We start from the raw sequence: 22,234 nt of genomic DNA, 5'->3' as shown, positions 1-22,234 counted from the left end.
TTCAGGAAGCCTTCCCTGACCACCCTCCATGGCTGAGTTAGGGGCTCCTCCTAACTTCTGTTCTTCTATTTGCCCTACTACTGTACTGGTGTCACCGCTTGTGGCCTGTCTCTCTACCCAGTTAGACTGTCAGTTTCTTGATGGGAAGGGCTAAGCCTTATTCACACTCCACTCCCAACATGTAGCACGGTGCCTGGTGCAGAGAAGGTGCTTAGTAAAGGTGTCCTGAAAGAATGAATGGTTCCCCCTTGGACCCAAGGCTTACCTACCTACCCAAACTGGCTAATTGGCAGGGGATGGGGAGGGGGCTCTGGTGGCCAGGGAATGACAGGACTTATACCAAGGACAGTCCAGATCACACCAGCTAACTCTACTTTTGTTCAGTGCTGTATCCCCAGCACCTAGAGCAGTGCCTGGCACTAGGAGGTGCTCCATGGATGCTCACTGAATGTTGGATGAACTAATGCAGGTCCCCATTCATTACTCATAGGGCTCGGTGGAGCTGAGGCTTCTGACCTTAACTTCTCACTCCAAACAGGGCCAGCTCTGAAACCGACAGGCTAAAGGGCCATGGGAGGGAGGGACGTGGTCAGACGTAGGTGTTGGAGGACCTCTTGATTCACTGATATGAGGGCTGGCTGGGAAGGCTGAGGCCAGAGCTCAGTTTAAAGGACAACATGGGATAATATACAAAAAGTTCAGTAAAGTGGCCCAGTTAATTCTGGCAAAGCTCTTAGATCCACATGACCCCTCATTTTCTTCCTCCTCCCACCTTTCCCCACTTGCAGAACCTCACACCCCCTCTGGGCTCCGGGCTCCCCCAAGGTCCTGCCAGCACAACGGGACCATGTACCAACATGGAGAGATCTTCAGCGCCCATGAGCTGCTCCCTTCCCGCCTGCCCAACCAGTGTGTCCTCTGCAGCTGCACCGTAAGACCTTCTACTTCCCTTTTGCACAGGCCTTTTGTCTGGGCCTGCAGAGCACCGTGGTGTGGACTATGGGGAACTGTTACCTTGGTCAAAGGAGAATGAGAGTGAATGGGCTTAGGGAGAAGGGAACATCTGGGGTTTGATACATCCTGCCTTTCTCTGGGCTTCTGCAGCCTCCTGAGCTGCCTTGTCACCTGGCAGTGATATTTGCCATTACTGTGGCCCCCAGTAGACTCCTTGAGTGGAGGGGACATACTCAGTTCATTTCTGTATCCTCCACTGCTCCCAGCTCAGAGCCTGGCACACAGATGTCTACGATGATTGTTGAATGAATGAATGAGTGAATGGTCAATTATCAATCCTCAGGCAAAGAGACAGGACCAGATGGTTTGTAGCGAGTGGAATTTAATCTGAAGCTGCTTAAACTCCCCTGCTGTGGTCAGAGTTGTGCTGAGGGACACACAGGGCTGACTCAGTAGTGTTATCAGGGGACACAGACTGAAGCCAAACAGGGCCTGATCTGGAAATTCTCCCCCTCCTCCTTGCGGGTGTTCTAGGCATGGCCTTTGGCTTGTCATCCTCACCCATGGGCTTAGCAAATCTGTGCATTGGTGGAAGAAACTCCTGCCCTCCTAATTTCTCTAATACCTGACCATCAAACTTCTCTGGGCCTCAGTTCCTCTGAGTGAGTAAGGGAGTCTGACCAAGTGATCTCCAAGGTCCTCTCTGTTTAAAATAATAATCTGACTCAGCAGCGATGAGGGTAAGAGGCTTAGACTAGGTATCAGACACCCATGTTGTAGGTCCAGCTCTGCCATGGTCCCCTGTGTGACCTTGAAAGAGTCACCTCTCTCGGCCTGCCTCCCATCTTCTCAGTGAGAGGATCCCATCACTCTGAGAACCTGAATTTTAAGGTATCTGTGCTGCAAAGCCAACAACTTACAATAACAATGACCATTTAGAAATCAACCTGGAGAATAGTTATTTTTGCAGGGCCTGGGCCTCTTGCAGTGAAATAGTACCCTGTACCTACTAGGAAATGTCTTACATTTATATACAGCATCCCAATGGCCCCGAGAGAAGGATATCACTATTCATACAGTTTAGATAAGAAAACAGAGGCTCAGCACAATTAAGCAATTTGCCTAAGGTCACACAGCTAGTTAGGCAGCAGAGCCAGAATTCAGACCCAGGGCCATGTGATTCCAAAACCCACATTTCTTTACCTGCATTGTGTCACCTCCTATGAAGGGAGGAGGGACTGGATAACGAGGAGGCTGTGGGAAGAGACAGAACTGACAGTGGTGGAGTGGTGAGAGCATTCTTATGATTCCTTGTCCCGTCTCCCTGATACTTGGGTCTCCCCTTTTTTCTCATACCTGTTTACCTGGGACTGGTTTGACTTCTGGCCTCATCTGAAGGATCAGAATCCTTACTTCTGAGATTCCCTGGAAAAGGAGAAGGGAGAAGACTTAAGACAGTATCACTTCCTCCCCGGTACACATTGTGCCTTGCAGTTTAAAAAGGGTTTTCATAACCATTCCCGCATTTGATTTTACAACCCAGATGGGAGTGCCCCTGTTTCACAGAGGAGTAAACTGAGGCCTGGAGAAGAGAAGTGAGGTCAAAGGTCATCTGGCCTCCCAACTCCAAGAAGGCCCTTTCCCCTGTAGTCTTGCCTTTCCAAGCTGGGTCCTGAAGTTGGGAACCTAGGGTTTTTAGTAAGAGCAAGATGAGCCCAAGGTGTCACCCACCCATCCCCCTCCTTTATGCTGGGCTCCCTGTTCTAGGCCAGGGGACAGGGACATTGATTGCAGTATGAAAAGCCTGAAGGCAGGGTTCTAGTCTGTTCTTCTGGGCTGTGTCTCTGACTTCAGAGGGTCCAGGCCCCTCCCCAGTCCCTCCCTCATCTATAGGATGGCAGAATCCCACCTCACTGACTTGTGGTAAGAGCCTAGGGAGAGACTCGGTATGGAAACGCTTTAGAAGCTGAAGGATGACTGTTACCTCAAGGCCTGGAGTGGGAGTGGGGAGGGTACAGGGACCCCCACTCTGAGCTGGCTGGGCCTGGCCAAGGATGCTCTGCTGCTCCCTCCCTCCCTACCTCAGAGGAGACCTCAAGGCCATTGGCCCCAGGGCAGGGGCTCTCCCAGCCCCAAGGTGCAGGTCCTCATCAGAGCTCATCTCCCAGCTCCTGTTTGCTCTGACTGTCAGGAGGGCCAGATCTACTGCGGCCTCATGACCTGCCCGGAACCTGGCTGCCCTGCACCCCTCCCTCTGCCCGCCTCCTGCTGTCAGGCCTGCAAAGGTGAGTCTTTCACTAGAGGTGGCAGTGCCCACACCCCCACCCCAGGGACATAGTCATGGGCTATTGGGTGGGGGGTGCAGGGGGAGGACTCAGGGTTCACCTGCATGCAGCAGACCATTCCTTCCCCAGGGTGGCAGCTTAGCTGCACCCCCCAGAAAGCTGAGCCTGTGCCAGAGGCTGATGTGCATAATTTTTTAATTGTAATCCCAGGGAGCAGGAAGGAGGGGAAGGGAGAGTGAAGCAGGGAGGAGGGAAAAACAATGCAGGTATGTGGGGGAGCTGGCCTTGGCCTGATACTGATATCAAGTGTGACCTATTGCTCTAAGTCGTCTTCCACATCTCAGAAATGTCTGAAGGTGACAGAGGAAAGGGAAGAGTTTGTCCACCAGCCACCAACTCCCATTGGCCAAAGGTTCACCCCACCAAGGGTAATTCCCTCAAGCTCCCTGTCCATGCTGGGCTGCCCTTGGGAGCGGGAGGCAGGAGTGGGGTGGGGTAAGAAGTGGGGGTGGAGACATGGAGGAGGCCTGACAAGAGGGCATAGGCTGGCAGGCTGAGTCTGAGGGAAGTCCGGCAATGGAGGGACTGCTGCTTAATGCCTGCCACGAGGCGACAACATCCCTGCAATCAGATGAGGTGGAGAGGATCAGAAGAGGCACAGGAGAGGGGTCTGTACAGGCAGGGATCACCTGTCCTCCTGTCCTCCTCATGGCAGAGCTGGGCACAGGCCTGGGCTAAGAGCACCTGTGTCAAGCAGAATCCAGGTAGAATCTCTGGACAGAACAGAGAAAGGCAACAAACACATCAGCTAATGCAGGGCAAGCAGCTTGGGCAGAATGAAGTGCACAGGTGGTAGGACTGTTCCCTGTGGGCTGGGGTAGTCCAGGAAAACTTCCTGGAGGAGGCAGGACTCAGGGAGGGGTGTTCTCCACTGTAGACCGCTTCCCCAATGCTGGCATTGTTGGAAGGGCACTGCACCAGGGGCCAAGTGACTGGACACAAGTGACTCATTTAGTCCTGGTTTTTCAAGCTAGTTCCTACAGATTCTTTCTTCTCTCTGGGCCTCAGCTGTGCTGTGTGTGCACTGAGAGTTTGGCCTCGGTGACTTCTAAAGAACAGTCTGATTCCAGCATCCTGGGTCTTTGAATCCAAATTGTATGTGAAGTAGGGGTGATAGGGAGGGACTACCATTCAGAGATTTAGGAAGCCACAGGACTCCAAAGGGTTTTGGGTACTGGAACCCCAGGGAGTAGGTGAAGGAGGAGTCCTAGGCTGTTGCAGCTGTATGATCAGAGGGACCAAAAAGGGTAACCACCATAAGTATATAGTATAGACCAAGTCTGGTGACTTCAGGTGTGGCTGGCAGAGGCTGCCCAGGGGACTGCAGCTCAGCAGGCCATGGGGGTGGCATTCGGGACCCTTGGGCCATCCATGATGGCCACTGAACAAGCTGCTTTGGCCCAGCCAAGCGGTTCAGTCTTAATGGTGACCAGAAGGCCAATGTGGGAAAACTGAGGCAGCGACCCAGTTGTAGGGACTTCATCAACCCAAGGGTGAGGAGAGGCTGTAATGAGAAGTGGGAATGAGTCCCCACTGGGGCAAAGGGACCTACCAGGGCTTGGTGGCTGCAGAAGTTGCACCAGGCCTGGAAGGGGCAGAGCCTAGAGGTAGAGACCTCCATGGCTCTGCCAGCAAGGCTGAGGAGGAAACGGCTGACCTGACTTCCCTTTGGGTTTCCAGATGGGTCCAGTGAGAAATCAGCTGAAGAGGATGCCACGCAATCACATCGTGGGGTGGTGAGTGCACAGCTTTATAGACAAGGTGGGGAGAGGTGGCAAGGGGGCTGGTGTCCAGGGCCTAAATCCCATGACTCCAGAGCAGGTAATACCAGTTATTGTCTTCATTTCTCATTTGTCCCTTGGGTCGGCTCCATTAGCGCCCACCACGTTCCAGACCTTCTCCTTAAACGTCTATCACAGCTCCCACTGTGGCTGGTAGGCCAGGAGGGGTCTGGGAAAAAATACCACCCAGGGCAGGGGCAGGCCCCTACTTCCCGATCTCTCTCCTGGGAAACTCTGACACCATTCCATGCAGAGTCTGTGTCTGTCCTTATTCAGGCTGCCTCTGGGCAGTATATTCCCCAAGGGAGTTGCCTGACTTGAGCCAACCTTCCCCATCCAGCTTCTGAGGTACCAGTCTTTGGGGCCACCTCTCGGTTGCTGGCTCCATCTTGGCCCCTCTCGATCTTGGTCTAGAGTTAGGGGAGGCGAAACTACCCAGCTCTCCCTGTTTGGAAAGGAAAGAGGTGGAAGAAGGGGCTCATACGCTAACACACGAACCTGTCCAACATCTGTGCTGTGTCTACAATGTGAACAGCGCCACCTGCTCTTTCAACCTGGGTCACCTGGACCGTGGGGAACTGGAGGTCAGGATCCCCTTCCCAGGGGCTCCCCAGGGGTCTGAACCAATGAGCTCTCCCTTCTCCTCCACCAGCTCATCCTCCCTTCCCAGGCTGGGTCTTGGGCCATGGGACCTGACCTGCCATCCCCCTTCCTCCCTGTCCTCTCCATAGGAGGAAACTAAGTGAAACCCACCAGGTTTAGTTCAGGCTTAGCTACTTACGACTTGCTGGATGATGTGGGCAAGTCACCATTTGGGGGCTGGGCTCTTCAATTCTCATTTGCCTCTGTTCCACTTGACAAGCATTTCCTGGGAGCCTCCTATGGGCCTGGCTCTGTGCGGGGGTCTGGGACACAGCATCCACTCTGGGAGCTCTTGTGAGCTCAGTCCAGCCATCGAAGGACTGACTCAGAGACTGTACAGGCAGGAGAGGGCTGCAGAAGAAGGCATGTGAGTGACTCTGTGTCAGAGAGCAGTTGATAAGCTCTGCCCCTTGCTCCCAGCCCACTTTCTCCTCTCCCACGGCCTGGAGCTCCCAACTCCTAATCTCTGGGCTGGGAAGCTCCTGCCCACTTGTGCTGCCTTCACACACACCCTTTGCTCTATCAGCCCTCCCAAGACCTGATCTAGAGGGGTGGGGCTGTGGGATTTTGGATTCCAGGGGCTCAGGAAAGGGGGTCCCCAAGACCCATCATCTCTGGACAGGACCTGCTCTTAGTCTGGCCCTGTGGGATTCTGGGGCCCGATAGGATCTTCAGAAGGCATCCCCTTCCCCATCACCTAAATCTTCTCAGACAAAGAAGAATTTCCTGACTCTCATCTTCACTACATTCTCATCTTCTATTTCTTAAATATTAAGTTCTCCAGGTCCCCGATCACTTCAGCACCCTCTGCCCAGCTTAGCTCCAAGGCTCTGATTCTGCCTGCCTGAGGAGGGCTTGGTGGAGGCCAGATTTCCAAACCACTATCCTCTGAGCGTTTTCAAAGATCTATTGTCTGGGAATGTCTTCAGCCCCATCCAGATCTTTCTATCCAGAGCTGGTGCCATCTCTTCCCTGGGCAGTTGTGCTCAGTCATGAGAGGCATCCTCGGGCCTCTCCCTGCAGCCTCTGTCTTGCTGCTCCTCCCCTGGCAATGGCCCATCAATGGTCGTCATCCTTCCTGCCCTTTGCAGAGGCATTCCCAGGATCTGTGTTCAGGGGACGACGGGAGAAGGAGAGGCCTGGGCACCCCAACCCCCACTGGCCCCAGCTCCCCTCTGGGCTTCATCCCTCGCCACTTCCGACCAAAGGAGGCTGGCAGCACAACAGTCAAGATTGTCCTGAAGGAGAAACACAAGAAAGGTGGGGACTGGAGCCTCTGCTCACCCCTGAGGTGGGAAAGGGGGGGCCCTGACTGCTCCCTCCTCCCATCCCTGTTTCCCCACCCAGTGGTTCCCTCATCTCAACTTGGCCATAAGCTTGCAGACTCATAGAATGTCAGGTCTAAACCCCTTTTTGACAGATGAGGACACTGAGGTTCAGAGTATTGAGCTAGAGACAGAACTAGTCATGGAACCAGGACTACAGGTCACACAACAGTATTTTTCTGAGCACCTGCCATGTCTTTGCTGGGAATTGAGGGGCACAGAACAGAGAGATGAAAATGGTCCCTGTCCTCAAGGGGCTCAAAGACCAGGAGGGGAGACAGATAAATACATCCAATTATTATAATATAAGGAAGTGGTGGGGGGAAAGTTTTTGATGAAGGAAGGAGGGAGCAGAGCTGGCCTGCAGGAGGACCATCAGGATGGGGTGGGGAAGGAGACCAAGTCGACAACTGAGGCAGCAGAGGGGGAGGAAAGGGGCCTCAGAGCAGGACACCCTGACTGGTGAAGCGGGAGGAGATGCAGAGGCATCTGTTCAGGCCCTCTTTGGTACCCTGACGCTGAGAAAGGGGAAGGGACCTGCCAAAGCTCACCTGGCCAGGTAGTGACAGCACTTGATCTCAGGTCTCCTACTGTCAGGTTATCCCTCTCTGCGCTCCACCCATGAAGCACAGGGGAGGACTCTCCATCTTTAGAAAGAACTTACTGGGCCCGTCTCAGTCCTGAGTGCTGAGATAGGGTGTGTGGGGGGTGGTGTCAGGGACAGGGGGCTAGTTTATTCCCTGGCCTCCACTTTGCAGGCTGTGTGGCTGGGCCAGACTGGCGGAGCAGGGGCACCCCAAGGCCCTACCCCTACCCATTATTGGACCCTGGTCCTGAGTCTGAGGCACTGACCCTCCTGCCTTCCTGCCCTCCTTGGCCCAGCCTGTGTGCATGGCGGGAAGACGTACTCCCATGGGGAGGTGTGGCACCCAGCCTTCCGCTCCTTCGGACCCCTGCCCTGCATCCTGTGTACCTGTCAGGACGGCCGCCAGGACTGCCAGCGGGTGATCTGCCCCACTGAGTACCCCTGCCGTCACCCTGAGAAAGTAGCTGGGAAGTGCTGCAAGATTTGCCCAGGTACAAAGAGAGGCTGGGGGCAGGGAGGGCCAGTGTGAGCCCTGGGTCTCTCCCCGGGGCACAGACACTTGTAACATCTCCAACATGGATGGGGCATGGACTCAGAGCCACAGGATGCAGGGTTTTAGAGGCACAGATTGTTAGAAGCAGAGCAATGGAAAATGCCCAACTTGTAAAATGTTAGACTTATGGAACCATCTAATGTTACAGATTCCGAGGCGCTCAGACATATACATAGAATCAAATAATGTCCTGGATTCTGTGAAGTCATGAAATCTTAGGCTATTAGGACTTTAAGAGGAATGGCCAATGTTTATCAAGCATTTACCATGTGCCAGGTAGGTATTTTGCATGCATGAAGTCATGCAATCCTCACCACAGTGGGCAGGGCAGGCATCTTTATCTCCCTTTTACAGAACAAGAAGGTAAACACCTTGGCCCAGGTCCTGCAGCTGTAAGTGACAGAGCTGGGACTTGAACCCTGGTCTGTCTTACTCCAAAGACAATGCTCTTGACCACTGTTGTCTTCCTTCCGTACTCATCAATATACAGGATAACTGAGGCCCAGAGAAGGGAAGGGACTTTCCTAAGTCACACAGCAAAGCAGTATTGGAGCTGGAGCTAGAACTCGGGCTTCCAGAACCTCCCCCACTCTCACACCCGTCATTGTCATTACCATCATCATCACCTCAACCCCTCCCAAATACTCCCTTCTCTGTGTGTTAAGAGCCTGTGCTTGCTGGTGTGAGTGACTCAAAAGACTTGGAGGACCTGATTCCTGTCCTTTGCCTCATGGGTGTATTTCAGAAAGAAAACATACCCAAGTGGAACAGTTCTAAGGCAACACAGGGCAGTGTGAGATTAAGGGCGTGAGTGGGAGGCGTAAACAAGCTTTTAAAAGCTATAGGTGGGGGGAAACAGGGTGGGCTAAGCTTCTAGAAGTCAGGTTTCCAGACTTGCCAGCTGAGTTCTTTCAACAATGTCACATGACCCTGGGATTAGTAAGCGGTAGGAGAGAACGTCAGAGTATCTCACTGAGAAGAGCAGCCTGTGACTGTCAACAGTAGCTGTTGTGAGGGGCTGGCTCCTTCCTTCAAGCCTGGGAGGAAGGCAGATGGAGGAGAAGGTGCAAGTTGAGGCTGTGCCCTGACCACAGCTGGTTACAGGGCTGGATTAGCAAAACCAAAAGGAGAGGAACAGGGAAGAAAAAGAGGAAGGAACATGTATCGAGAACCTACTGTGTACCCAGTCTTGTACTATGATTTCACAGAATTCATTTAATTCTTACATCTCAGTTATTTCACAAATGAGATAGCTGAGTGGCTATGATTATCCTATCTCCACCTACCCTAGGACTGCACGTCAGGAGATGTGAGTTTGCATTAGCTGGCTTCCCAAATGACTTACCTAACTTACTGTTATAGGCTAAGATAGATTACTTTACCTTTCTGAGCCTCAGACACAGAGTTGACAAAAATACTTTATAAATTGCAAATCAAAACCCAGACATAAAGGCTAACAATTATTTCTAGAGTAATGTAAAACAGAGATGGGGTTAAGAAGGGAGCATGATGGGATGAAGGACAGGGGTTCAACCTGACGTCTCTGTGAGAGTGGCTTGAATTCTTGACTTCACTCATGGGCTCCTTCACAAACACACCTGGAGCTCTTGGGCTCCACCACCAGACAACAGTCCATTTCCCCTTAAAGATGTTGAGACAGTAGCATGATAGCTCTTAGCTGGATGTCTTGAAGGGCTTCACACCTAGTAAGAGTCTCGAAGGTGGGGGTATGTGTAGGGACTTAGCCCTTCAAGATAGTCAGGGAATTTTGATTCATGGGAAGTTCTGAGGAATGTCCTCAGAACATTAAAACGCTGAGGCTTTAGGACTGGATCTAATTTGGTACCAAAAACATTACCACCATCCCCACCATCATCACCACTGCCATCTCCACCCCCACCACCCACCACCACCACTACAGCCGCCATCATCATGATCACCATCTCGCCCACTCTCACACCCATCATCATCATTACTGCCATCGTCACCTCAACTCCTCCCAAACCTTTCCTTCTGTGTGTATTCCTTGTGCTTGATGGTGTGAGTGACTCAAAAGGCTTGGAGAATACGATTCCTGCCCTTCACCCTGTGGGGTTTTTTAGAGAGAAAATATACCCAAGTGAAATAATTAAAAGGCCACGCAAGGCCGTGTGGGATTAAGGGCATGAGTGAGAGCCACAAGCAAGAAGAGTTTTACAAGCTATGGGTGGGAGGAAACAGGGTGGGCTGAGCTGCTCCAGTGGACTGCCTGGAGGAGGTGGAAAGTGAGCTGGGCCCTGAAGGGTGAGAAGTTTTCTGACATGCCAATCAATGGGAGGTGAATGGGGGTGAGTCCCCCTCTCTCTTCCCCAGAGATCCCCTTCTCTTCCCAGGGGCACCCAAACTTTCCCAATAACAGCAGAGACACTGAGGGGGATGTCAGACCTGTGGCCCCTCTTCCTGGGCTACCAGGGGTGGGGAGGCAGAGCATTCATGAGCTCTTTGTCTCTCCCAGAGGACAAGGCCGACCCTGGCCACAGTGAGATCAGTGCCACCAGGTGTCCGAAGGCGCCAGGCCGCGTCCTCGTCCACACATCAGTATCCCCAAGCCCAGACAACCTGCATCGCTTTGCCCTTGAGCGTGAGGCCTCTGAGCAGGTGGAGATCTACCTCTGGAAGCTGGTAAAAGGTGAGCAATGGCGCACTCCCAGCTCAGCACACCTCTGGCCTGTCCCCCTTCCTGTGCTCCAGACCCCCCAAGGGCTTTAGGGGAGTTTTATTGATCAAGTGCCTCTGGCCCAGGAAGACCTGCCTGAGGCCACCTTCCAGGTTTAAGAGTTCCAGATTCCAAGGCAGAGGGAGACAGTGATTCTATCTGACAGTTCCAATAAGCTCACCCACTCTGAGATGCCAGGGCCTCGAAGTGCTCCCTCTCCTGGGGGAAAGGGGTGGTTACACTTTGTGAGGAGCCAGGACAGTCGTGCCTACCCCAAAAGAATAAAGAGCTGTCCACTGGTTGAACAGCAGCAGTCTGGGAGGAGAGATCTTTTCAGGCAGGAGGGCCCTCACAGCATCCTCAAATCCTTAAGGCTGGTCTCAGTCAGCCTTTTCTGTATCTATATGGTAGATTCTATCCCTCCAAGGTAAGTCACATCAGAATATATTTCTCGTTCTGTGAGAAACACCCTATTCAATAGGCTGCTCCTATCACCAACTGAAAGTCAAGAGGAGGAGTTTTCATTGATAAGGGAATTGCTGAGAGTTCAGTTTTTTGGCTCTTCCTGTAAAACATAAATCCCCTGGATAAAGTAAAACAAATTAAATCCTTTAAGTGGGAATTAGCTCTAAGGTCATTTTTCTCTACTGATGTGTTTGGCTGGCAGCAGGGGGTGGGGGTGGGGTAGGAGGTGGGGGGTGGAAGAGGGGTTGATAATAAGCATGATGACAATGATAACAGCTAATGTATGAAGCACTTTGGAGTTTACAAAGTGCTTTCACATTCATTATCTCTTTTGCTCCTCAACGATCCTGAGAGTTAGGTATTATTATCCCCATTTTACAGATGAGGAAACTGAGGCTCAGAGAGGTGAAGTACCTGGCCCAAGGCCACACAGCCAGTAAGTGGAGGACGGGAGCTAGAGCCCAGGTCTTGTGACGTCAAGATGCGGCTCTTTCCCTGCTCTACTCTGCCTCCTGTCGTAGGAGGAATGGACGAAGAAAGCGGAGCTGTTCAGCCTGGAAAAGAGAAGACTCAGGGGAACAGGACCGCTGGCTTCATGGGTCTGAAGGACTGCCCCCAGGCAGAGGGAGCAGTTGTGTTCTGAGTGACCGCAAGGGTCAGAAAACATGCAGGGGCTTTGGTATCAGACCTGGGTTTGAATCCCAGCTCTGCCATTTCTTAGCTATGTGGCCTTGGGCAATCACTTGACCTCTCTGGGCCTCAGATTTCTCTTCTGTTAATGAGGGAGAAAGGGTTTTGGAGGATTAAATGAAATAACATAGGTACCGCCCCTGAGCAACAGTAGGCACTAAAAATGTCAGCTTCCTTCTCACCCCACATCATCCATCAGTTAGAATTACAGAGAAGCAGATTTCAGTCAGTGAGAGGTAGCACCTTCTTAATCTTAGAGCCTTCCTGCAGTGAAGAGAGGGGCATGCTCCATCCAGGGAAGTGTGCAGGCAAGGGCTAGGTGGGGCTTCTGCCAGTGGCTGAGTAGATTCAGTAACCCCCATAATTGTTTTGAATCTTAAGGTTCCATCAGTGTCTGGCCAGGTGGGGCTGCATGTTTACACTCAGCCTCCCTCCAGCCCCTGTCAGGTGCTGGGACCACAGAGTAACAAGTCTAGCCTCTGTCCTCAGGAGCTCAGGGCTCCGGGCCCTGGGTACAGCGGCACTCCCTGGGAGCTGAGCTGGTCAGGGAAGGCTTCATGGAAGATGGGCCTGGGCTGGACAGGATTTAGAAAGGCAAGAGGGGCACACTGCAGGCAGGCTGGCAGAGACAGCCTCAAATTCAGGCTCCAGAGCCCACGCTTATATGCCTGGGGCTCTGTGATTGGTGCGTAGCAGGTGCTATGTAACGTGCTTCACTTCATCCACATAAGAGACCTGAGGGTTATGTATTAATGCCCCATTTTGCAGATAAGAAAACTGAGTCTGAGAGGTAAAATGACTTGCTCAAAATCACACAGTTTAAGCAGGCAAGCAAAGATTCAAATCCGGGTCTGGCTGTCCCCAGTGCCATCTCCACAAAGGTGACCTTATGCTTTTAGTGAGGGGCCTGAGGAAGGCCCAGGTTGGCAGAGAGGGAGGTCATAACTCAAGGCCAAATCTCATTACCACTGGCCTCGCAAAAAGGAACAAGGTTGGATGGGGGGGCTCTTCCACTTCACAGTGCCAGACCCTGCCCTCCTGTCACTAGCAAACCTCCCTGCCACCTCCTGAGCCTTCGGGTGGCTGAAATGCCCCTCAGCCTCCCCATTACCTCCCTGTCCCAGGCCATGGGAGTCAAAGCAAACCCTCCCAAGATCCAGTTGTCAGTGGGAAACCTTTACTATGTCCTCACCCAGACACGTGGAAACAGCAGATCTTGGGGGCCAGGAGAGGAAGAGGAGAATTGGCCTGGAGACGAAGTGAGCATGTGGACACTGAAAGCTGTGCTGAGAGAGGCCGCACCACAGTGGGGCCAGTCGCAGGCCCCAGAGTCTGAGCAGAGAGTTGGGGATTAGGGTTAAGGGCGTTTTAGATTCTGGAATTTCAGAGCAGAAGGGACCTCAGGGGTCTCGATTCCTAATCTTGCCCGGGAAAGAAGTCCCCCTGCAGCATCCCTGATGGTCTCTAGCCCCTGACTGCACACACCCCCACCCCACCTCCAGACAGCTGATTCACTTACCATTCTGGGAATGGCTCCACCCTGAGGGGGCCCTTCACACTAAGCTGAGCCTGTCTTATCTATTGGCACTCACCCACCACTGCCACCTTTGCCATGGGGACACACAGGGACCAGCCGCTCTCAGGCCTAGCATGCCCTTCAAAGAGCAAGAGGGACAACCTTGACCCTTAGGCAAGCTCTTGATTCCAGGCCCAAGGGCTCGGACCTTTCAGTCAGGCATTTAGGCTACAGTGAGGGGACCTGCCCTCACCCTATCACCTTCTCTCCAATTTGTGTGCTGGGACTGGTGCAGTGGCAGACCTGGGGCAGAAGGACCTATCCCCATCTCATGCTTGTGATGTAGCCTGGGCCTTTCGAGTGAGTCTGTCCCATATTCTGGTCCTTGGCAACTGGGTTGGGGGCCTGAGGCTTCCTGGACCTCAGTCCTAGGACCAGTGCCATCTGTTCCCCTCAGTGGGATCCCACTCAGATTCCCATAAGCAAGGCCAGCTCTTGGTTTTCCTGAGGGCGGTGCTGGCCTAGCAGAGGCCTTGCTGTTGCATCTGTTCTTTCTGGCCACAGCCCCTGCTGGTAACAGCTGGCACGACCTCATAGCCCATGTACTCAGGGCCTCTGTGCCATGTGTGGTGCCTGTGGCCAGCTCCCCAGGGGATGCAAACATCAGGAGATCCAGCTAATACCTCATTCCCCCTCAGGGCCTGGCCTAGACTGAGTACACATGTATTTGCTTATCCATCCATCCATCCAACCAGCTATCCATCCATCCATCTATCCATCTAAGGATTCATTCATCATTCATTCATTCAGCATAACTAATGTCGGCCAGGCTCAGGGGACCTAGAAAGGAAAGACCTCCAGGAATTCTGAGTCTCATAGGAGAGGCAAAAGTAGACCCAAATGATAGCACATTAGAAATAGGAACAATCACAAACAGAAACCAAGAGCTGTGGGTGCTTCCAAAGAAGAAATGATATTATAACTATTTATGGGGAGAGAGAGGATCAAGGAAGACTTCCCAGCTAAGGCTGGGAGGAGGAATAGTTCACCTGGTGGCAACAGGAAAGGTGTTCTGGCAGAGAGGGCGGCCTGTGTAAAAGCCTGGCCCCTCAGGAACATCAAGCAGCAGGTCAGGGCTTGAGCCCTGGCAAGGGCGCTAGGGGGGAACTGAGCCTTGAGCTGCAAGAGGACCTACAACCCTGGCACCTGGAGTACTTTGGTGTCTGCGGCAAATCACTTATTGATTTTTACCATACGTTCTATGCCCCACAAAAAGCTTGACCAGTCCCTATAGGCCTGACAGTTTTTCTTCTTTCCTTCCTCCCTCCTTCCTCCCCCGACCCCCTTGGCCTCGCGTTGTGGACAGGTGAGCAGTGTGCAAGCAGGATAGTGATGGTGGCAGGGGCAGGGAAGGGGAGTGACAGGGTAACAGGTATATTTTCAAATGACCACAGTCAGGGTCACAGATTCAAGGCAGGGTTAAAGAGGTCAGAAGTCTAGTGTAGTAACCCAGGCAAGACATGATGGAGCCCAAATGGGGAGGGTGACAGTGGGGACAGGAGAACAGATTCAAAATATTTAGGGAATTTAGTTCACAGGATTTGGTGTCTGGTAGGAATGGGGGAAGGGAGGGAGGTGACTCAGTCTGTCCCAGGTCTAAGTCACCCCATTTCACTGCCTTTCCTGCTCACGCCCTTGTCTCTGCCCTCAGGAATCTTCCACTTGATTCAGATCAAGAAAGTCAGGAAGCAAGACTTTCAGAAAGAGGCACAGAACTTCCGGCTGCTCACTGGCACCCACGAAGGTGGGATCCGGGGCTGAGGACTGGGGCCTGGGAAGAGAGCAAGGCTGGGAGCTGGGGCCTCTCGGGGAGTTCCAGGCTGCTGGTGCCGGGAGGGGGGCTGTCAGCCACAGACGTCAGTTCCCGGCACAGGAATCCAGTGGGCGTCTGGGCCAGAGATTTCCCAACTCAGGCGCTCGGGAGCTTGGGAGCAGGAAGGTAACGCAGAGCCAGCTGGATTCGGTCTTGGGGGTAAGGGAGACAGGGCTGTGGAGGAGGGGGTCTGAGCACCTAAACCCTGGTGCTACTTTGCCTCTCTCTCCTGGACCATTTCCCACTGAAGCTCTCCTGATCCCCTTCATTTGCTCTACACTGCACTGAGGAAGATGGACCCACATGGGTCTTCAGGTGGGGGAGAGGAAGTCACAGATGGGAGGGTCGCCAACAGGTGCTGGGAAACTAGCCCAGCCCCTAAATGTTGGTTGGTTGAAGGTGGGGTCATGTGCCAGAACCCACTGGGATATGGGATACAATGGGGCACTCACCTCCGTCCTCCCTGTGGGCTCCAAACCCAGGCGGCACAGTCCTCCTTGCCCTAAGTTTTCTCCATCCCAGTCACTATGCCTCTGTTGCGCACAAGTGTGCACACACACACACCAAACACACACACCTACACACACGACTCTTCCTCTTTTCTCCATGCAGGTCACTGGAACGTCTTCCTAGCCCAGACCCCGGAGCTGAAGGTCACAGCCAGTCCAGACAAAGTGACCAAGACCTTATAACAAAGACCTAAACAGCTGCAGATATGAGCTTTATCATTTTTGTTGTTATATATTAATAAATATGAAGTTGCATTACCCCTCAACCCTGCCTACTAAGTCCATATCCAGTCTCCACATGTTCTCACAGGGACTGCAAGACAGGCCTGGTTATTCCCATTTTATAGGGCTGGAAACAGAGATGCAGGAGGGGCAGAGATTAGCTCCTGTCCTCAAGGTGAGCTGTTACCAGAGCCTGGGCTAGTTCCCCAGCCTTCTGTCCCCAGCCCCCAGCTACAGCACCTCCCGCTTTTGTGGGCAGCCCCGCCTAGAGCTCTTTGGCACTGTACCTAGGAAAGGGGACTGACTCTAGTTAGCCAGTGGAGGTGGGACATGGAGCCTCAAAGCACTTTCCCTGCAGATATTCCAGGGATCCTGACAATTGTCAGCTCCCCTTTACAATGAGTATGCTGAGTTTAGAGAGGAGCAGTAATTTGCCTGAAGCAACAGAACAGGGTGGTAGCAGATTTGGAACTGGATGCCAGGTCTCTTGCTCCAAGCTAGCACTCCTCCCGTTCCACCGTGACCAATGTTATAAACCCAAATATTCTCACCTCAGAGGATTTCCAAGACTCGGCAGTTGGACTGCCAACCCTGGCACCACGGTCTGGGAAGAAGGCCTAACAGTTACAATTAAAGACAACATTAGCCATTTCTCCTGCCCACATGTACAATTCTGTACCATTTCAAAGATGTTTTAATGCTCAGGATTCTACTTAAGGTGAACGGTGTAGGAATTACCCCCATTTTAGAGAGGAGAAAACAGACATTCAGGATTGGCCAATGTCTTCCTCAAAGCCCCACAGTCATGAGTGGTGATTAGATGAGAACTTAGACCTACTGACGCCCAGACCTGTGCTCTCTGACCAGCATAGTCAGTCTTGGTCATCCTCTGGCCACGCCCCTCACCCTCAAGCTTGACTGAAAGCTGTGGAGAGATGGGTCAGGTGGTTTGTTGGCTGGATTCTGCCACCCGCAGCCACTTAGGGGGTTCTGACCCAAGCCCTGGTCTTGAAAGTGGAGTATCTGAGCTCAGAAGTCTGCTCAGTAGCTTCCTGAGGCCACCCTCACTGTGTAGGGATGGCTGTCACCCTCCCCAAACTCCCTCTGCCAGCTCCTGGGGGCCTGGTTTGAGAGTCTGGGGTTTGAGGAACATGGCTGGAATCTTCCCCATCTGCCTCTGAGTCAGAAGATGTCCAGCTCCTCACAGCCTCTGCCTGTCCCTCTTGGAGAAGACTCTTCATTCTGGCCTTGCTTGCTCACCACGTGGGGTTAACCTGGACATCCAGGCTGGCTTCAGAGCCTCCCAAATTTAAAGCATAGGAATCAGACTTTCACATGGTTAACTGGTCATCCTTCAAACTAGCTCAGATGTCTCCTTCTCAGTGGAGCTTTCCCTGCCACCCCAACCCCACTCTTGCCCTTGCACAGGGGGCCCCCTCCACTGAAGAATGGGATTGAAGGTGGGGCTCTGTAATCAGGGGCATCTCTGGGGCCTAAGGACAGGAATGACCTCCCTGTACACTTCTCCTGGTGTTGCAGGCCAACTGCCTTCGGGTTTCTCTGATGGGCTAATCCAAAGCTTGTGATGTTCACCCCAAATCTTTCCCACCACGGGAGGCATGTTCAGCATATCAGCACTTCCTGACTTTGGTCCAGACCTTTTTGAGTGTGTCAACACAAAGCTTGCCTCGGCAATCTCAAAGCAGCTCTCCCAGGGTTTTACATCTCTCTCAGTTGTCTTCTCCTTCCCTGTACTCATTCATAAAACACTTTCTGAGCTACACTGGGCTAGGCCTTACGCTAGACCACTGACACAGTGGTGGAGCTAAAGTCTTGAGCAGGAGATGAGGCCTCACAACACCATGAGTGCAAGGGCTGTGACAGCAGGGCTGAGGGGAACACAGTCCCTGCCCAGATGAGGGATGCTCCAGCTGGCTCTGAAGGATGAGCAGGGATGAGAAGAAAACACGGAGGAAGTGAGCGGAGGGTGGGCAATGGCGCAGGAAGAGATAGCTGCGTGGAAGATGAAAAATAGCATCTTACAGGGAGAACCACAAACAGCTCACTGTTGCTGGACAATAAAATGTGAGGCAAAGAGCAGAGGGAAGTCAGGCTGAATACCCAGCTGAGAAGCTTTACCATCACCCTGAGGGCAGCAGATGGCCTTGAAAGGGTTTCAGTGCTTCTGTCAGATCTGTTGTTTAGATCTGCCTGCTGGGTGAAGGACGGTGTGGAGGAGCGAGGCGGACACCAGGTTGGAGGTTGTTGTGGGGTCCACAGAAGGGATGACAGCACCCGGGCAGGAGAGAGGTGACAGAGATAGGAGGGAAGGCAGAGCTAAGGACGTCGGGCTGAGGGAGAGGGGGGTCCTGGGTATAGCTGGTGCCTTGTGTGGTGACAAGGAGAGAACCAGGAGTTTTAGCTGAGCTGAGTTTCAGAAGACTCAGCCCTTTGGTGTATTACGGTCTGGAGAGAAGGTTGGGCCAGAGAAGGGGATTTGGGAGCTGATGGCCTGCAGGAGGCACTGGCTTGGGAGAAAGTGTAGAATGAAAAGAAAAGGGGCATTAGGACAGAACCCTGGAGCCTCAGCAAGGAACCACGTGGAGGTGAGAGAGAAGCCAGGAGGGCGCGTGGCTGAGATTACAACAGATGAAGCCCAGAGGGTCCTCCGCAGAAGGGGGCTTCTGGTGAGCATGGCAATGGGCAATGTCAGGGGGGCTGGGAGGCAGAAGCAGGCTGGGGGTGGGGGCTGAGGTGGTGTCTGGGAGGTGAGGAAACAGACAAGCCTTTGAAGAACTTTGGTGGCAAAGGAGGGGAGAGAGGCAGGGCAGTGGCTGGCAGTGGATATGAGATGGAAGAAGGGGGTTTTTCAAACAGGAGAGATTTAAGCAAGTCTTGGTGATGAGAAGACCTCACAGGAGAGGGAAAAGTAGAATAAACAGAAATGAAGATGGAGGAATGGAAGATTTAGGGACACGTTAAAATCCATTCTTCCTTGGCCACTAACTCACTGCATAACCCTGGCTGGTCTCCCCATGAGTGTGATGGGGGAGAGGGACAGGGTGGTCCCCTGGAGCTGCCCAGCTCTGTCCCTGATGCGGCTCAGGGAGACTCCAGCAAGGAGTCCTGTGGGGTCCACCATCCTGCTTGGTGACTAGGCTGGGCACATTCCAGGCTCTGGAAGAAGTAGGGACATCCGCTCCTATATGCACGGTCAAGTCCATTGTCTCATCTGACCCCCAGGACAACCCAGTGAAGCAGGGATGTCAATCACATTATGGAGCCAAGGAAACTAAGGCTCAGGGAGAGGAAGTGACCTAATCAAGATCACACACTAGTAAATGGAGGGCTTGGACTCCAGCTGAGGTCTGGGATTCTGTGCCCCAATGGCTCCAAGAGCACTAGAGGGCCCAGGTCCTGGGCTGGGCCAGGCGCAGCCTCTGCTCCACCCAACCTTCCCAGATAGCTTCCTGGCCCCCAAACTTGACCATCCTATTATTAGGCCAAGCCTGGCCTCCAGGTTTCCTCCTCCTCCTCCAGCAGCTGTGAAGCTACCTCTTCCCGCCTCTCCATGAACCCTGGGCTCTGGGAAATAACTATATTTCTGAGAAACAGGACGTGGCCTGTGGTTTGGGGCTGGCCTGGGGGTGAGGGAAGGCCTGGGGCCCCACCAGGCACAATGGCATCTCTCTCCAGGGCAGGCCCGGCCACTCTCCTTCCCTGGGAGACACCCACTGCCTGCCTTCTCCTCCTGCAGGGTCAGCTCATGGAAGATGAACAGTAAGTACCTTAGGAGGTTGGCTGAGGGTGGTGGGGGGGGGATGGCATGGGTTTCTATGAACTGGGGCTATCTCAGACTTTCTATAATGGAAATTAGGACCTGGATCTCTGGTCCCGGCCCAAGGCTGTTTAAATGATCACATGACATCTAATGTCTCTCCCCACCTTTATCTACCCTCAAAACAGAACAGAGCTCATATAACTTGCCCAAAGTCAAACAGCAATGAAGACTTGGGGCTATGACTGGAACCCACAGGGTCTGACTCCAAAGTCTGTCCCCTCCCTCTGTCCTATGACTTCTGGGATGAGGAAATCTGTCTTCTCACCAGCTCCCCTGCCGCCAGCCTTTCCTCTCCACCCCTATCCCCTCCTAGCAAATCTTGCCTATCAACCCAGAATGATCTTTGAAAAACATGAATCTTCCCCTGTCTCCTCTCCACTAAGCCCCTCCTTCAGTGGTTTCCCTCTGCCCTCAGAACAGCATTGAAACTCCCTCTTCTGGCCCTTCAGCATCTGAATCCTGCTGCCTCTTCAGCACAGTTCCCCCACCTTTTCTCCCAGCAGCAACTCAGGGTCCAGTGTGCTGCCCCACTTGATCAAGCTGGGATGGATGTGGGCTCCAGCACCACCAGGATGTTCTCTCTCTGTTATCCTCTGCATATCATCACTTTCTTTCCGACCAACTCTTTCAAGAAGCAGACAAAACACTGTGGCACTGCTCAGCATCCTGCCAGCTCTCAATCAGATAGGATGCAAAGGCTCTTCCCTTCCAATTCCAGTAGAAAGATTCTAGGGAAGGACTTGGATTGGTCCACCTTGGGTGGACAGGGATGAGGTACAAGAATCATATGACTGGACTGAGAGGCAGTGCCCCCAAATAAGGGGGTGGACAGCACACACATGGTCAGAAAAGGGATCCCTGCTCCCAGGCTGCCACTGCTAGACCTTCAGATCATTTCTTAAACCAGTGTCCTCTCTTCCACACCTTAAACATGCTGTTCCCACTTTCTGGAGTGCTTTTTCCTATTCTCTGTTTATAGTGGCCCAGCTTAGATTTCAGGAGGCTAGACCTCAGGAGACTTCCTCAGAATAGCTTCCCCTGGTCCTCTCTGCTGCCCCAGCATTGTATGCTCTTCTGTAATTGAACTCAACCTTCTGCAATGATCTGTTCCTGAGCCTTTCTCTCACTGGACAGGAAGCTTCTTGAGCCACAGACCATTTGGTGGTCATCTCAGCATTCCCAGCCCCTAGTGTGGCCCCAGTAATACATGCTTATTGGAGAAAGAAATGAGGGAAGGAAGGGAGCTGATGATGGTGAAGATAATAGTGGTAAGATGTGGTTGACTGCAGACACACAGTAGGTGCACAATAAATGCTGAGCCCTTGAGCGATCGCCACTACTGTTTTCCCCACCATTACTACCACTGCCACCACTATTACTGTCACCTCCATCACCAGGACCACCCCTCACATTTACAGGGTCCAGCTAGGAATATAAGTGGAGGCTGCTTATCATACCTGAAATATTTAAAAGTTAAAAATTAAATTAACTATAAAACACATATGTTCTATCTTCCCACCTTGACAAATACACTTTCTTAATGACCTGGAAGGCCAAGTTCAAATTTTAATATGTCTGACTTCTCTGAATTCTTTGCAGAACGTGGAAGCTCAGGGAGACCAACCCCTGGCTTCCAGCTCATGGCCCACCTCTCTCCTCATTCCAGCTCTGTCCCGAACTCCCAGGGGCCTCATATACACACAGACTAGGTGTGGACACTCTAGTCTGTATGTCTTTAGTGGTTTTAAAACAGTCCACAAATGCTTTTATACTCCTCTCATGGAGAGGTGTGGCCCATGTCCCCTCCCCTTAAGTCTAGGTGGACTGTTATTCACCTGTAACCAACAGATTTTGCTGGGTGACTTCCAAGGCCAGGACAGAAAAGGCAATGCAGCCACTGCTCTGCTTACTGAGATACTTGCTCTAAGAAGTCCAACTGCTCTGAGGCCACCACACTGTGAGGAAGCCCAGAGCACATGGAGAGGCCACAGACAGATGCTCCAGTCAACAGCCCCCACTGACCTCCCAGCCAACCATCAACATCAGCCATCAGATGCACAGATAAAGACCCCTCCAGATGCTTCCACACCCCAGTTACTGAGTCTTCCCTGCCAGTCTTCCCCCCAGATATCATGAAGCAGAGACGCACCATTCCCATTGTGCCCTGTCCAAGTTCCTAACCCACAGAATTCATGAGCATTAAAAAAAATAGTTGCTTTACAAGTAATTCTAAAGTT

The 22,234-nt window shown here is 52.6% G+C and overlaps 1 protein-coding gene across 2 annotated transcripts in view; it reads left to right on the top strand.

Moving 5' to 3' along the window:
* CHRDL2 (chordin like 2) overlaps positions 1 to 16,200 on the top strand; it is a 32,803-nt gene extending 16,603 nt beyond the window's left edge. The window contains exons 4-12 of one of the 2 annotated variants that reach the window (XM_074372619.1): positions 789 to 931; positions 3,146 to 3,239; positions 4,980 to 5,035; positions 6,814 to 6,982; positions 7,930 to 8,124; positions 10,681 to 10,854; positions 11,728 to 11,782; positions 15,264 to 15,356; positions 16,038 to 16,200. In XM_074372619.1, coding sequence (XP_074228720.1) covers positions 789 to 931; positions 3,146 to 3,239; positions 4,980 to 5,035; positions 6,814 to 6,982; positions 7,930 to 8,124; positions 10,681 to 10,854; positions 11,728 to 11,782; positions 15,264 to 15,356; positions 16,038 to 16,128 — 1,070 coding nt within the window. In that variant the 3' untranslated portion in view covers positions 16,129 to 16,200. The remainder of the gene's footprint in view (positions 1 to 788; positions 932 to 3,145; positions 3,240 to 4,979; positions 5,036 to 6,813; positions 6,983 to 7,929; positions 8,125 to 10,680; positions 10,855 to 11,727; positions 11,783 to 15,263; positions 15,357 to 16,037) is intronic. The other variant, XM_010973136.2, reaches the window with a different exon arrangement.
* The last annotated feature ends 6,034 nt before the right edge of the window (positions 16,201 to 22,234 follow it).

Source organism: Camelus bactrianus, chromosome 10 (assembly GCF_048773025.1).
Source record: "Camelus bactrianus isolate YW-2024 breed Bactrian camel chromosome 10, ASM4877302v1, whole genome shotgun sequence".
NCBI classification, from domain to species: domain Eukaryota; kingdom Metazoa; phylum Chordata; class Mammalia; order Artiodactyla; family Camelidae; genus Camelus; species Camelus bactrianus.
This window is presented reverse-complemented; position numbering and strand designations above follow the sequence as displayed.